The sequence below is a fragment of the Solanum lycopersicum genome, chromosome 8, assembly GCF_036512215.1.
Source record: "Solanum lycopersicum chromosome 8, SLM_r2.1".
Lineage (NCBI taxonomy): Eukaryota > Viridiplantae > Streptophyta > Magnoliopsida > Solanales > Solanaceae > Solanum > Solanum lycopersicum.
In genome coordinates, this window is record NC_090807.1 from 7,270,838 (window position 1) to 7,284,891 (window position 14,054).

General features: G+C 30.5%; 1 protein-coding gene across 1 annotated transcript; it reads right to left on the reverse strand.

The window, feature by feature from the left end:
* Positions 1-8,970: 8,970 nt before the first annotated feature.
* On the reverse strand, positions 8,971-13,790 carry LOC101262543 (apyrase 2). The gene is made up of 9 exons (XM_004244743.5): positions 13,004-13,790; positions 12,471-12,599; positions 12,328-12,384; positions 12,104-12,196; positions 10,830-11,035; positions 10,534-10,625; positions 9,814-10,031; positions 9,486-9,675; positions 8,971-9,396 (listed from the first exon to the last, which is right to left on the reverse strand). The coding sequence occupies exons 1-9, from the start codon at positions 13,343-13,345 to the stop codon at positions 9,281-9,283; spliced, it is 1,443 nt and encodes a 480-aa protein (XP_004244791.1). The 5' UTR covers positions 13,346-13,790; the 3' UTR covers positions 8,971-9,280.
* Between the last annotated feature and the right edge of the window lie 264 nt (positions 13,791-14,054).

Below are 14,054 nucleotides of genomic sequence, written 5' to 3' on the forward strand. Positions count from 1 at the left end.
TTGTTTATAGATTTCTCTGTTCATACTGTTTTTTCAAATAGCAGACATATTTATATTCTATTTTTGAAATTATGTTTATCAATTGATTTTTTCTATCATTATCTGTTTTGACTAGTTGTGATAGTTCATATTCTATATATAAAGATCTTAGTTTTTTCCATATTTTTCTTATCTTTTTATCTATCTTAGTTCTTTTTATTTTAGTATTTTTATTTTTATTCATCATAACTTTTTATATAATATTTTAAAAAGCCTACTTAATTTATCTGGATATCTAATCTTTTTTAACCTGTAATTCCTTCCATATCGCCTTAGCCAATATTCAGTCATATTTAATCTCCAATATCTAAATCATCATATAAATCATACATATAAATCATACATATCATAATAAAGCTCTCTTGGACTGAGTTAACCATACAAAGTATACAAGAGAGCTTTATTATGATATGTATGATTTATATGATGATTTAGATATTGGAGATTAAATATGACTGAATATTGGCTAAGGCGATATGGTAGGAATTACAGGTTAAAAAAGATTAGATATCCAGATAAATTAAGTAGGCTTTTTAAAATATTATATAAAAAGTTATGATGAATAAAAATAAAAATACTAAAATAAAAAGAACTAAGATAGATAAAAAGATAAGAAAAATATGGAAAAAACTAAGATCTTTATATATAGAATATGAACTATCACAACTAGTCAAAACAGATAATGATAGAAAAAATCAATTGATAAACATAATTTCAAAAATAGAATATAAATATGTCTGCTATTTGAAAAAACAGTATGAACAGAGAAATCTATAAACAACAATTAATAGAAGAAATAATGGAAATAATGGTTGAAAAAGAACAAGAATTACAACATAGAAAAAGAAGATTAGAAGAAAACATATTAGCAGGAGTATGTAATAAATCAATACTAGCACAAAGAAAAGATATATTAATGTTAGAATTAGAATTAGATTGTCTTGACTATGAATTACAACATAATATAATACATAGATCATAATGAATAAAGAGGAATTTGCAGTAGACGAAAAAACATATGAAAACCAAGACGGAATGATAATAAAAATAGTATTTTCAAATTTAGGAAGAAGATACAAGAAAATAGGAAAAAACTTATATTTAATGCTAGAAAAAGAAACAGCAAAATTAGAAGATAGTTTAACAGCTATGGTAAGAATAACAAAAGAAAATGAAGAAATAGATAAATCAAGAGAAATTGAAAAAATAAAAACACAAGCAAAACAAGAAGTACAAAATTTAGAAGAAATAAAAAATACAAGAATAAGTGAATTAGAAAAAAAATTAGCTAGGTTAAAATTATTATATGAAAATAAACAAAAAGAAAAAGATAAAGAGCTAGAATTAACAAATGAAATAAAACAAATGGAACAAAAACTAAATGAAGATCTAAATGAAGATATTGAAGTAAACGAAATAGATGGAAATGAAAATGACCAACAATCAGAAATAAGTGATATAAGTGAAACATATACAGAAATTCTAGAACAGATAAATAAACCGAAAAAATTAGAGATAAACACAGGAGATATGAATAGACCTAGTACGTCAAGAGTTAAAACCCCAGATAATAGTCCCAGAAATAGTCCTAGAGTTAGTCCTAGGAGAACACCACCAACTTATTATACAGAAAGCTATCAGCAATCAGATAGAAATAATGCAATATGGAACAGTAGATTAAATAAAAATTGGACACCTAAACCAGCAAATGAACAATACAATTTTTTAGATTTAGATTGTGTCGCAGATATAAATAAAGCAATATTAATATGGATAGGAAATATGTCTAAACAGTTAATAGACAATAAAATAGAAACAGCAAAAACACCAAGATACATAGAAAGAACATTTGTAGGAACAACAAAATTATGGATAGAAAATCTACCCTCGGAAAGTTTAGAAGTACTTAGGAATGATAAGAAAATGGATGGATCTGCATCAGCAACAAATATAGATATACTAGATAAATATGAATCAGCAATAAGAAATGAATTTGGAGGCATGACTACAGATATAAGAGAACAAAATAGAGAAAAAATAATAAATAGACAACTTATGACAAAATTAGCTATATGTAAAATGTGTTACTTAGAAGAATATACTTGCGCATTTAAAGAATATTATTACAAAGCTAAATACAATTTAGATGAAGCAAAAGAAATAAGAAAACAATATTATACAAAATTACCAGAACCATTTAGTACAAACGTAATAAAAGATTGGAATAATGAAGGAATGGTAGATACTTTAGGATCTAGAATAAAATTTTTAAATCAATGGTTCATACAACTATGTGAAAACCAAAAAGAAAAATTAAAAATGGAAAAAGTACTAAATAAAAATTTATCATGTTGCAAAAATAAAATGGCACCACAATTTGGATGCACAACTAAAAAACAAAAATCTAAAAGATATAAAAATTATAGAAAAAAGAAATCTATATATAAATATAAACAACCAAGACGAAGGTATTATGTAAAAAACTATAAAATAAAAAGACCATACAGACCAAAAAGAAAGATATCCCAATGTACTTGTTATAATTGTGGAAAGATAGGACACATAGCTAAAGATTGTAAATTACCCAAAAATTCAAAAAGAAAACAAATAGCAGAATTAATTATAGATAATGAAAAATATATGCAAATAGAGTACATAGATTATGAATTAAGTGAAAATGATAGTATATATGAAGTATCAGATATAGAAACTGAGAATGAAGAAGAAAATATTAACATAGATAATAATGAAACAGATGAAGAAATATAATGTCTGAAAATGAAATAAAAATAATATCTAAGGAAGAATATCAAGATGAAGAATCATCAGAACAGAAAATTATATTTGATAATACGATATTTGAACAAATAAAAGGAAAAGAATTAGATTTAAGTGTTGAAAAAGTATTAGAAATACCTATTTTAAGAAATTTGTTTAAAAGACAAAAAGAAGAATACTATGTAGTTAGCCAAAAAGAACATATCATAGATTGCAAATACACAAGAGGAAAAGCATATATACCTATAATAAATAAAAGAATGATAAACAAAGAAATACAAGATATAAAAGCTAAAACACCAATAAAATATGTACATTTAGGAGGAACAGAAATATTAATAAAAGCCTGCTTTAGAGAAGGAATAGATACACCTATAGAAATATATTTAGCAGATGATAGAATTGTACACCCTATAGAAAAAAGCGTAATTAGTGCAGTAAAAGGAAACTTGATATATCAAAAATTTAAATTTACACTAAGTGCTAATTATACAGTATCATTAACAGATAAAAATATAGATAGATCATTAGTTCTATATTGGAAAATGTCTGGAATAGAACTAGCACCAGGAAGCAAATTATTTACAGCAAGATGTAAAAATTTATATATATTAACAACAAAGCATAAAATAACAGCAAGAAATAAAATTAATAAAATAAAAATAGAAAATCCTTTTGAAAAAATAATTACTGTAATAGACAATAATGACTATAGTTATAAAGAAATTGATATAGAAGAAGATTTAGAGATAGTAAAAGAAAGATTAAGCACTTCAAGTGTACCAAATACATTGACAAGAGCTACCTCATCAAGGATGAGTACATCTAAAAGAAAATATGAAATTCCACAAAGCCTATTAGATAAAGAAGAAATAACACCATATCATTATTTCATCACAGGAATAATAGACCAAAGAAAATATAAAATACTAATAAATACAGGACAAGAAGAAAATTATATAACAAGAGAGTTAATATTAGGAGAAGAAATTATAAGAACAGGACATACATGCCCTGGACTACCTAGTGAGATAGTAAACACGAATGAAGAAACAACAGAAAAAGAAATAATTATAGGAGGAATACTCTTAATAATACAATTCAAAATATACCAAGGAGATCATAATATTACATTAGGAATAAAATGGTTAGAAAAAGTTAAACCATACAACATAGAAAATGAACAATTAACAATAACTTGTCAAAATAAGAAAATAATTATAAAAAGGACAAAATGATTAATGAAAATATTTATACTTGCAAAAATTATAGTAGAAGGATATTACAACAGATATTATACACCTATGATAGATACAGGAGCAGAAGCGAATATATGTAAATATAATTGCTTACCAGAAAATAAATGGGAAAAATTAAAAACACCTATGGTAGTAACGGGATTTAACAATGAAGGAAGTATGATTAAATACAAAGCAAAAAATATAAAAATACAAATATGGGATAAAATACTAACAATAGAAGAAATGTATAATTTTGAATTTACTACAAAAGATATGTTATTAGGAATGCCATTTCTAGATAAATATTATCCACACATAATAACAAAAACACATTGGTGGCTTACTACACCATGCGGAAATAAGATAGGAGCAAAAAGAGTAAATAATAAACAACGAAAAACTATGGAATGGATAAAAGGAAGTGAAAAGATAAACCAAGAAATGGAAAATATAAATAATAAACAAATAACGCAATTAGAAATTATTATATTTGCCATAGACAAAGTCAAATTAATTAATGAACAAATAGAACAATTATATAGTGAAGATCCATTACAAGGATGGGAAAAACATAAGACAAAAGTAAAAATTGAATTAATAAATGAAAATAGTATAATAACACAGAAACCATTAAAATATAACTTTGATGATCTAGAAGAATTTAAAATACATATAAATGAATTGTTAGAAAATAATTACATACAAAAAAGCAATAGTAAACATACAAGTCCAACATTTATAGTAATAAAACATAGTGAACAAAAAAGAGGTAAAAGTAGAATGGTCATAGATTATCGTAATCTAAATGCTAAAACCAAAACATACAATTATCCAATACCAAACAAAATACTAAAAATAAGACAAATACAAGGATATAATTATTTCAGTAAATTTGACTGCAAATCAGGATTTTACCACCTAAAACTAGAAGAAGAATCTAAACAATTAACAGCATTCACAGTACCACAAGGTTTCTATGAATGGAATGTTTTACCTTTTGGATATAAAAATGCACCAGGTAGATTCCAACATTTTATGGATAACTGTTTTAACCAGCTAGAAAACTGTATTGTATATATAGATGACATATTGTTATATTCTAGAACACAAGATGAACATATAAGATTATTGGAAAAATTTATACATATAGTAAAAAATGCAAGTAGAATTTCTAGGAATACAAATAGATAAAAATGGAATAAAAATGCAAACACATATAGTACAAAAAATAATTACTATTGATGAAAATATAGATACAAAAAAGAAATTACAATCCTTTCTAGCATTAGTAAATCAGGTAAGAGAATATATACCAAAATTAGCAGAACATCTAAAACCATTACATAAAAAACTTAAAAAAGATGTAGAATATCATTTTGATGATAAAGATAAAAAACATATAAGAAATATTAAGAATTTATGTAAAAAACTACCAAAACTATATTTTCCTGATGAAAATAAAATATTTACTTATATTGTCGAAACAGATTCAAGTGATCATAGCTATGGAGGAGTTTTAAAATACAAATATGAAAAAGAAAAAATAGAACACCATTGTAGATATTATTCAGGATCTTATACAGAAGCACAAATAAAATGGGAAATAAATAGAAAAGAATTATTCGCATTATATAAATGTTTATTAGCATTTGAACCATATATTGTTTACAATAAATTTATTGTAAGAACAGATAACACACAAGTAAAATGGTGGATAACGAAAAAATTAGATGATTCAGTTACAACAAAAGAAATAAGGAGACTAGTATTAAACATACTAAATTTTACATTTACAATTGAGGTAATAAAAACTGACAGAAATATAATTGCAGACTATTTATCAAGACAGAGTTACACAGCCAGGACAAGATAATGTTATGGAAAACATACTCAAAACCCTAACTACACTTTGTACAAAAGTGGACAGTATGGGATTGAGAATTCAAAAGCTAGAAGAAAAGGAAGAATCTACAAGTCAGCAGCATGACTCTAAAAATGCGGAGCTACGTCGTTCGGCAGACAGTAAAAAGCCAGAACTAGAAGGAGACGTTGGGAAACTCCATAAAACCCATGACAATGTTTGTTTAAATGCAGCTACAGCAAGCACATCTACAACAAAAGGAGCCAGTGGATTAAGATATACAAATTTAAATATGAACAAAATCTTCGATAAACCATTTATTCCAAAGAACCAAAAAGACTCATTATTTATACCACCACAAATACATACCTACTCAGAAAGTTTAAACCAAGATAAAAAAGCCTACAACCACATAACCCGCTCATATATTGAAAACCTTTATAAAATCCAAAATTATTTAAACTCAACACCTAGATCTCCAACTACCAAAGACCCTAATACTAATTTTATAACACAAAAGCTACAAGGATATAATAAGTTAATAGCACAACCAGGCACCAATGCAAATCTAGTAAAAACATGTTATAGTTATGGATTACTTAATACAGTTTATACCCAAACAGGAGATGAAATATCTACCATACCAGAGCTATACAAAGCCTTTATGAACTATAAAAGAATTACTAAAGGAACATTGTTTTATATAAAGTTTTATTCAGCACCAGCAGAGATATTATTTGATGAGATAAAATCAATTATACAAGTTATAAAAATTGGTTTGACCAGAGATATGATAATTCCAGAAGATATCGGAATACAACAAGAAATACAAAAGATTGAGATACCAGAATTCTACGCCAACAAAAGAGTTATAGGAATAGCAACTATCCTAAATGAACTAACTAGCAATTATTTAAACGGAAATTCAGTATGGAGCTATTATGTACGAGAGCAAGTTATGATATATTCAAATTCTAAAGAAATCAGAGAACAAGATATGGAAGAGATACGTCAATGGATACTTAGTCTACTCAAGCCAGAGCAAAAACCAACAACAAGAGCATTAAGAAAAGGGTTTATTTCGGAAGAACAATGGAGGGGGTGGAAGCGGATTTATGAATTGAGAGTAGAGAGTAGAGAGAAGATTGTTAGATGAAGGATTGATGATTTTATTTATGAGGGGAAACCCTCTATTTATACACAAAATTTACAGACTTTTGGCCAAACCTGGCCGACACATACTTTACACTTGGCCTCTTTATATTCGGCCGACACAAGAAAACAAAATACTTACTATTACTACTTTACATAATAGCCTCTTCTTTATTTATGGCCGAAATACACACTATTTTCTTTATGACTTTTACAATTGGCTTTTTACAGCCGACACAACACGACAAAAATAAAAATTATTACTTTCTACATATGGCTGATATTCAGCCGACACAAAATTTTAACAAAATACAAAATACAAATACTTTTTTTTTTTTGATAAATTTTTATTTAGTACTTTTTCCATTTTTAATTTTTCTTTTTGGTTTTCACATAGTTGTATGAACCATTGATTTAAAAAATTTATTCTAGATCCTAAAGTATCTACCATTCCTTCATTATTCCAATCCTTTATTACGTTTGTACTAAATGGTTCTGGTAATTTTGTATAATATTGTTTTCTTATTTCTTTTGCTTCGTCTAAATTGTATTTAGCTTTGTAATAATATTCTTTAAATGCGCAAGTATAAAGTCGCAACTCTTCATTTTTTCAAAATCCAACAATAGACATAAATTTGAACTGCCAATTGTGCAATACTCAACCAGAGTCTATTCATGACATATCCTTTGGGTGCAATTACATTGGACAAGTATGGGCTAGACTACTCAAATGGATGCAGATTCAAGATCATGTATGAATTGGGATGGAGAACTAAAATGGGCAGAGAAGTAGTAAGGCTGAGGTTTACAAGATAGCACTAGCTGCAACAGTATATTTCATCTGGAAGGAGAGGAACCAACGTGTATTTCAACAGAAGAGAAGGAGTTGTGATGACATATTGAAACACATTGCTCAAGACGTCTACTTCAGGGCAATCTGAAACCACAAAATAGACTATATATTCAAATGTTTAGAGGTTATCCATAGTCTAGAGTGATAGGGTGTTAGATGCAATAATAATCAGGTGTTAGGTATGTGCAGGCCTGTAGGTCTTTTACAACTTGAGCTCTAATTCTTATTTGGTAACAAAGTACTTTATTTACCAAAGGGAAAAAGGCTCATTTATGACATCGAACTTTCAGAAAAAATTCATTTATGTCATCAGTTGTTATTACTGTAAAAAAAAAGGCTCATTCATGTCATTATTTTTTAACAATGATTTTGCAAAATCATTTTTGACACGTGACTAATCATAATTCGGTCACGTCATTAATTTTTTTAATTAAAAAAAATCATAATTAAAAAAAATTAAATTTTTTAATTAATTAAATTGATGACGTGACCGAATTATAATAGGCCACATCATCAATTTTTTAAATAAAAAAATTAAAATTCTAGAAAAAAAATTGAATTATTTTTTTGATTTTTTTTATTAAAATTTTTTTGATGACGTAGCGGAGTTATAATTGGTCACGTGTCAAAAATGGTTTTGCAAAACCACCGTTAAAAATAATGGCATGAATGAATTTTTTCTTTACCGATAATGACATAAATGAGTCAAACTTTTAACTGATAACATAAATGAGCCCTTTTCTGAAAGTTCAATAGAATATTTGAGCCTTTTTTCTCTACCAAAAAAAAAAAGAAAGTGTAACATTGCTTTGTGAAGAAAGAACAAAGTAAATTAGGATGGAAGAACTTTCTTCACCTCAAATCCTTAATACTGTATTTGTTTTATTGATTATTGGTCTTGTCAAAAACTTCTTCTGATCGTCCACTTGGTCCTGCCTCTTTATTTTGATCTTAATTTATTTACTCATATTTATTCATCTACTTTTGTTCAATGTGCTCAAACAACTAACAAAATTATGTTCTTAAATATTGACAATACATCAGCATAAATAATATGAATCTTATCATTCATTTCGTGAAACATCAGTGTTAATATGAATCTTATCATTCATTTCGTGAAACATCAGTGTTTCCTGTAATATAATCACAAACAGATTTTTTCATTATTTTTAACCACCCAACCCCTTGGAATAAAAGGGGAAACAATCACGATTTGCTTGGACCAGGCATCCAACTAACTATATGGCAAGGATAATCTTCTCGAGCAAGAAGAGCCTAGTTGCAGGTCAGAGATAGCTGATAGCCCACAAGCTAACAAAAGGCAAAACTGGATGTTTAAATCTTGAATCTCTCAAGTTAATTCATTGATGACGCGACTTCAATGGCACTACCTAACGGCCATGCTGCTTCAACTAGTGAATTCTTGTATTTCACCTTTTTCACCAATGTCATTTCTTGACGAGCATCAAGCCCTGTCCAATAAGGTATTCAATGACTAAATGAAACATATTAAAACTGATATGTAATTTGTGTATTTCCTGAAGGATGAAACTAGTCTTACCAAATCCATCTACAAGTAGTGTGTATTGGTAGACAAGATCCATGCACAAGTATGGCAAGTTATCTGACTCCACACTAGGAAATGTAGCTTTGGCATCATCAAGTCTAGTATCACAAGCACGTCTAGCTGCACTCTCAAAATCGATTGGGCGAACTTTAGCAACAGCTACATTTGGATCAACAAAACCAACCTGTCCCCAAAAGGCGTTATATTAGTTGCAAAACCACAGAATAGTAGGGAATTTATCCTTTTCTCAGAACAGAAGCAGAAGGTACGATTGTAAGCCCATCAAAGTTTGGTAAGCATCTAAACCAATGGTGTCTCGTACCTCAACAGCTCTATCAAAGAAAAACGAGGCGACAAACATATTCTTCTGACCATCTCCGCCTCCACCATTCCACACTCCACCAAAGGTGCATTTCATGTGGGTGCATGTTGATTCATTAACTTTCAGAGCCTTCAGGGCTACCAACCTACAATTTGTCATGCTTGAACCCTCAGACATAGCCGATGCTGGGTAAACCTTTCCTCCATACTTGTAGGATCCTTGTATAGAAAACATTGTCAAGACAAATTTACTTTAATAGGAATACATAGTTCATAAAATGATTCCAGTACCATATTTGAACCCTTTCCTTAAATTTTCATTAAATTCAAATTCAGTTCTATTTAAGTAGAAAAATCTCTTCCTTTCTTTGTCCATATGTATTTCAAACATTTCAGGTATGGAGGGGTAAATTTACATGTGACCTGCACATGATGACATGAGTTCTGGCAAATTTTTGAACTGGATAGTCAAAAGGTTTGACAATAAAGATGAGTTACTTGCTTTATGAGACAACCTTGAATTTGGGGCAAACAAAAGTTGAAACTTCAGAGAAAGGATTTCTTCATACTGTTATAGTGGATTTCTAAGAGAAAGGTTTCTTCTCTTACTTACTCATTGAGAGACAGAGAGAGATAGAGGGAGGTAAGTGATGCTTTGGAAAGACCATAGCATCAAAATAACCAACTATGAGACAGAAATAGAAGCATTCAGAATATATACCATGATGCCCTGTCAAGATGCAAGGACTGCCAGATTCCTTAGTCACCTTCAGAATCTCAGCTCGAGCTGCAAGCAATCCATAGCGCAAATAACTGCAAACAAGATGGGTAAATCACATTAAAGATGTGCAATTAAAGGGTGATAAAACACAAGTAAAACCACGTGTCCAGATAATAAGTGAAAATGCAAATAAGTCAGAAAAGAAATTCAAGGTAAACTTAGCAATTGTTGACTGGGTACCCTGACAGTTACTGAGATCATATACATCTTTACATAAGATGAGAATTGAGACGGACCTGTGAACGTAGAGGTAATATTTTGCCCCCTTGAGATACATCTCTTGCACATACGTATCTTCTCCAACTGATAGCTTTGGAGCCTTTTGAGCATCTAACTCTGAGATGGCATATGCCATTTGTACTGAGCCACCTCCAAGATCAACCACTCCAACAGTATCAGAATATTTCCGACCCAAATTGCCTAGCAAATAATTAATGGTGACCTGCACAAGCATTTGTAATACAAATTCAGCAATTGTATCAATTGGTTGACTCGTGTATTATTCCATTAGTTCATGAACACAAGTTTAGATGGGTCATGTAATCCATGTGGTTGGATTAACGATCAAGAGAAGATAACACAAATGTGATCAATTTTACCTACATATGCAAAGATCTTGAATTAAAAAACAATTTCACTAGTAAAGCAATCTCCTCGTTAGTTTATGAAGTAATAATGTTCATATTAACAGGGGTAACAAGTGCCCGTATGCCAAAACATAGAGAACCTCACAGAAACACATGGTATTCTACAAAAGCCACCCAATCCACTATGCCTAGGCTGCTTCTAGGCAAACCTCCTGGCTGTATCTGCACCCCTGCCTCCTTAGGAACTTAATGAATGCAAAAAAGAAAAAAGAGCAACGCGACTATTTCTCAAATAAGCGAACTCTTTTTCTATGCCCTCAAAAGCTCTTATGTTCTTCTCTCTTATACAGTCCACATGAGTGCCAATTGAGCAAACAATCTCAGCTTCTTTTCTTCCGTCTTCTAAGCGCCCAACTAGCCGTTGAGTTTTCCACAGTGCCACACACCACTCGAGATGTTAATTGGTAATACTGAAAAATTGGCATGACATGACATACATTTTCTACTTTTTGGAAGTTCTCTCCTTTAACCTGAGCTAGAATTCACTTCTTTCATCCTAGTTACCCTACATCTTGGCATAAAGAGACAACAACTTTGAATTAACTAATCAACATCACATGAAGAGTAAACAACCACAAAATGGTTATTGATAAGAGTAACCACTACTTCTCTCTAGTCTGTACAACAAAATAAAAACAACATACCCTGTATAATCCCATAAGTGGGGTCTAAAGAGGGTAGGATTTATGTAGACCTTACCCTTACCTTTGTGAGGTAGATAGGTTGTTTCTGGTAGACCCTTGGCTCCAACAAAAAAGTTCAAGAATCTCAAATTTAAATTAAGCAAGCACCTATAATTTCAAATGATATGGTAGTTCCAAGTACAAAGAAGAACATAACAAGTTGAAATCCACATTACATACCCATTGATAAGCACCTTCCTGACTCCCATCAAGAACAGTAACCCAACTCCCCTTTGACTTGAGGCTGCTTTTGCTCTTAAGAAAATCCCTCACCTTCAAATGTGATTTTAGCGATTCAGAAATTCAAAATAAAAAAAGGAACAGTTAAAATTCTATTATAAGACATGCCCAAGCAGAAAGAAAGCCTGTTACGAAGGATGGTCCAAGAAAGGAATCAATTTTACCGCTTGAAGAATCTTGTCAGATGTATTACCTCCCAACTGCCTCAAGCCTGCAGTTGCCTAGACATACTCCACATCAGTATTCAGTATATTGAGTAAGCCAAAAAATCTAATGTCAATCAAATTCTATAACTGTATCCACTCACCCCAACTCTGACTGGTGTGTTACTGCGCAAATCCATTGGAACTACATCCTCAGCTTTCTCCAGAAGTGACTGAAGAGATTTTGCAGCCGATGCAGGGTCACTAGCAAATGCACTCAGACCTGGTTTTTTCTATAGTGCCAAAGCCAACAATAGATGAATAATTGGTGCCAAGACAAAGCCTTTACACAATATAGGTGCTCATTTGCAACAAACTTACAGGGTACATTCTGTATGGAGAAATTATTTTTATGACTGATGTGTATAAGAGTAGGTGGCATGTTGTAATGTTCAATGAAGGAGAAGATTATAACTACAATGAATTGATGATACTATTGAGAAGTAAAGGTTAGCAACAATAATTGAATGGCAGACGTCTAAGAAACAAGAGTTTTTCTTCCTAAAAAACGGATTCCATCAACAAAACTATGTTCTGCAAAACAACTTTGCCAACCAAAAATTATAACCTGCAATTAAGGGATCCGTTTGAGCAGGCATTTTGAAGAAGAAAATAAACTCAAAATCCAAAAAATTACCTGCAGGAAGAGTTCGAGGTCATTGCCAATGGGAACAAGATCCAAATGCTGATCAAAACAGAAAACATGAACCCTACTACCAGAACTACCGGCATCAAATATAACTGCATAATTTCTAGATCCAAACTTGGGTGAAAACTTCCTATTAACTGACCCCATTGAGTCAGAGTAATTGGTGGGCATTACAAAAAGCACAAAACAAATAAGCAACATAGGAACCGAAATCACTAAAATCACTCCACGATATCTATGGATCTTATCAGAAATCGAATCCCCATGTTGTTGCCTGTTACGTTTCAACATTTTCTCATGCTCCATTTGAATTGGGTCTTCCTGTTGCATATGCTCTAATAGTTCTGCTGCTGATGGTGATCGGTATCGGATCTGACCGTTACCCGGTGGTTTCTTGGACTGGGTTTCTTGTAGTGACTCCAGTTCGTTCTTCTTCTTGTTGTACTAGAAAACTAGAAGCAAAATTTGAAAAAATTGTAAAGTAGGAACTGCTGTAAAGCAAAATGGTGCTCCTGTACAGATTATTGCTTTGAGAATATTGGATTTTATGTACACTGTAGGAATCTTGTATTGATGGGAAAGGGGCTGATCCGACAGTGAAGGATAAGCAAAGTGGTGAAGTTCAGTTGGGGAAGAAGAAGGACTTTCGGATTTACGTCTATGGAAATGGAGAACTGAACCGTTGGACCGGGCATGAGCAATTTGCCACTCAAGTGAGTGAGTGACACATATGGAGAAAAACTAGAGAAAATTAAGGGAAATGTGTCAAATCTGTACTTAAATTAATTATGAGATTAAATTAATATTTTCAAAATTTTCTAATTTTTTATAAAATATAAAAAAGCACATTTTTATAAAATATTTTCATCATCCTTCCTCTCTTCTCTCTCTTCTTTTCTTCCTCCCGAAAGATTGTTCATCTTCTTCCTTAAAAATTTAGAAATTCGTCGTTACTCTTCCTCTGCAGTTGTTACTCTTCCTCTCAAATCCTCCATTACTCTCTCATCTTTATGAATTGTAGTCGTGTTCGACTAGAAAT

Excerpts from the sequence above, each read along its gene's own strand:
- LOC101262543 (XM_004244743.5), bottom strand. The coding sequence starts at position 13,345 with ATGCAACAGGAAGACCCAATTCAAATGGAGCATGAGAAAATGTTGAAA. Across the intron at positions 12,600-13,003 it reads ACCTCGAACTCTTCCTGCAG|AAAAAACCAGGTCTGAGTGC; the intron begins GTAATTTTTTGG and ends TTGGCACTATAG. Across the intron at positions 10,032-10,533 it reads CATCTTGACAGGGCATCATG|GATCCTACAAGTATGGAGGA; the intron begins GTATATATTCTG and ends TTTCTATACAAG.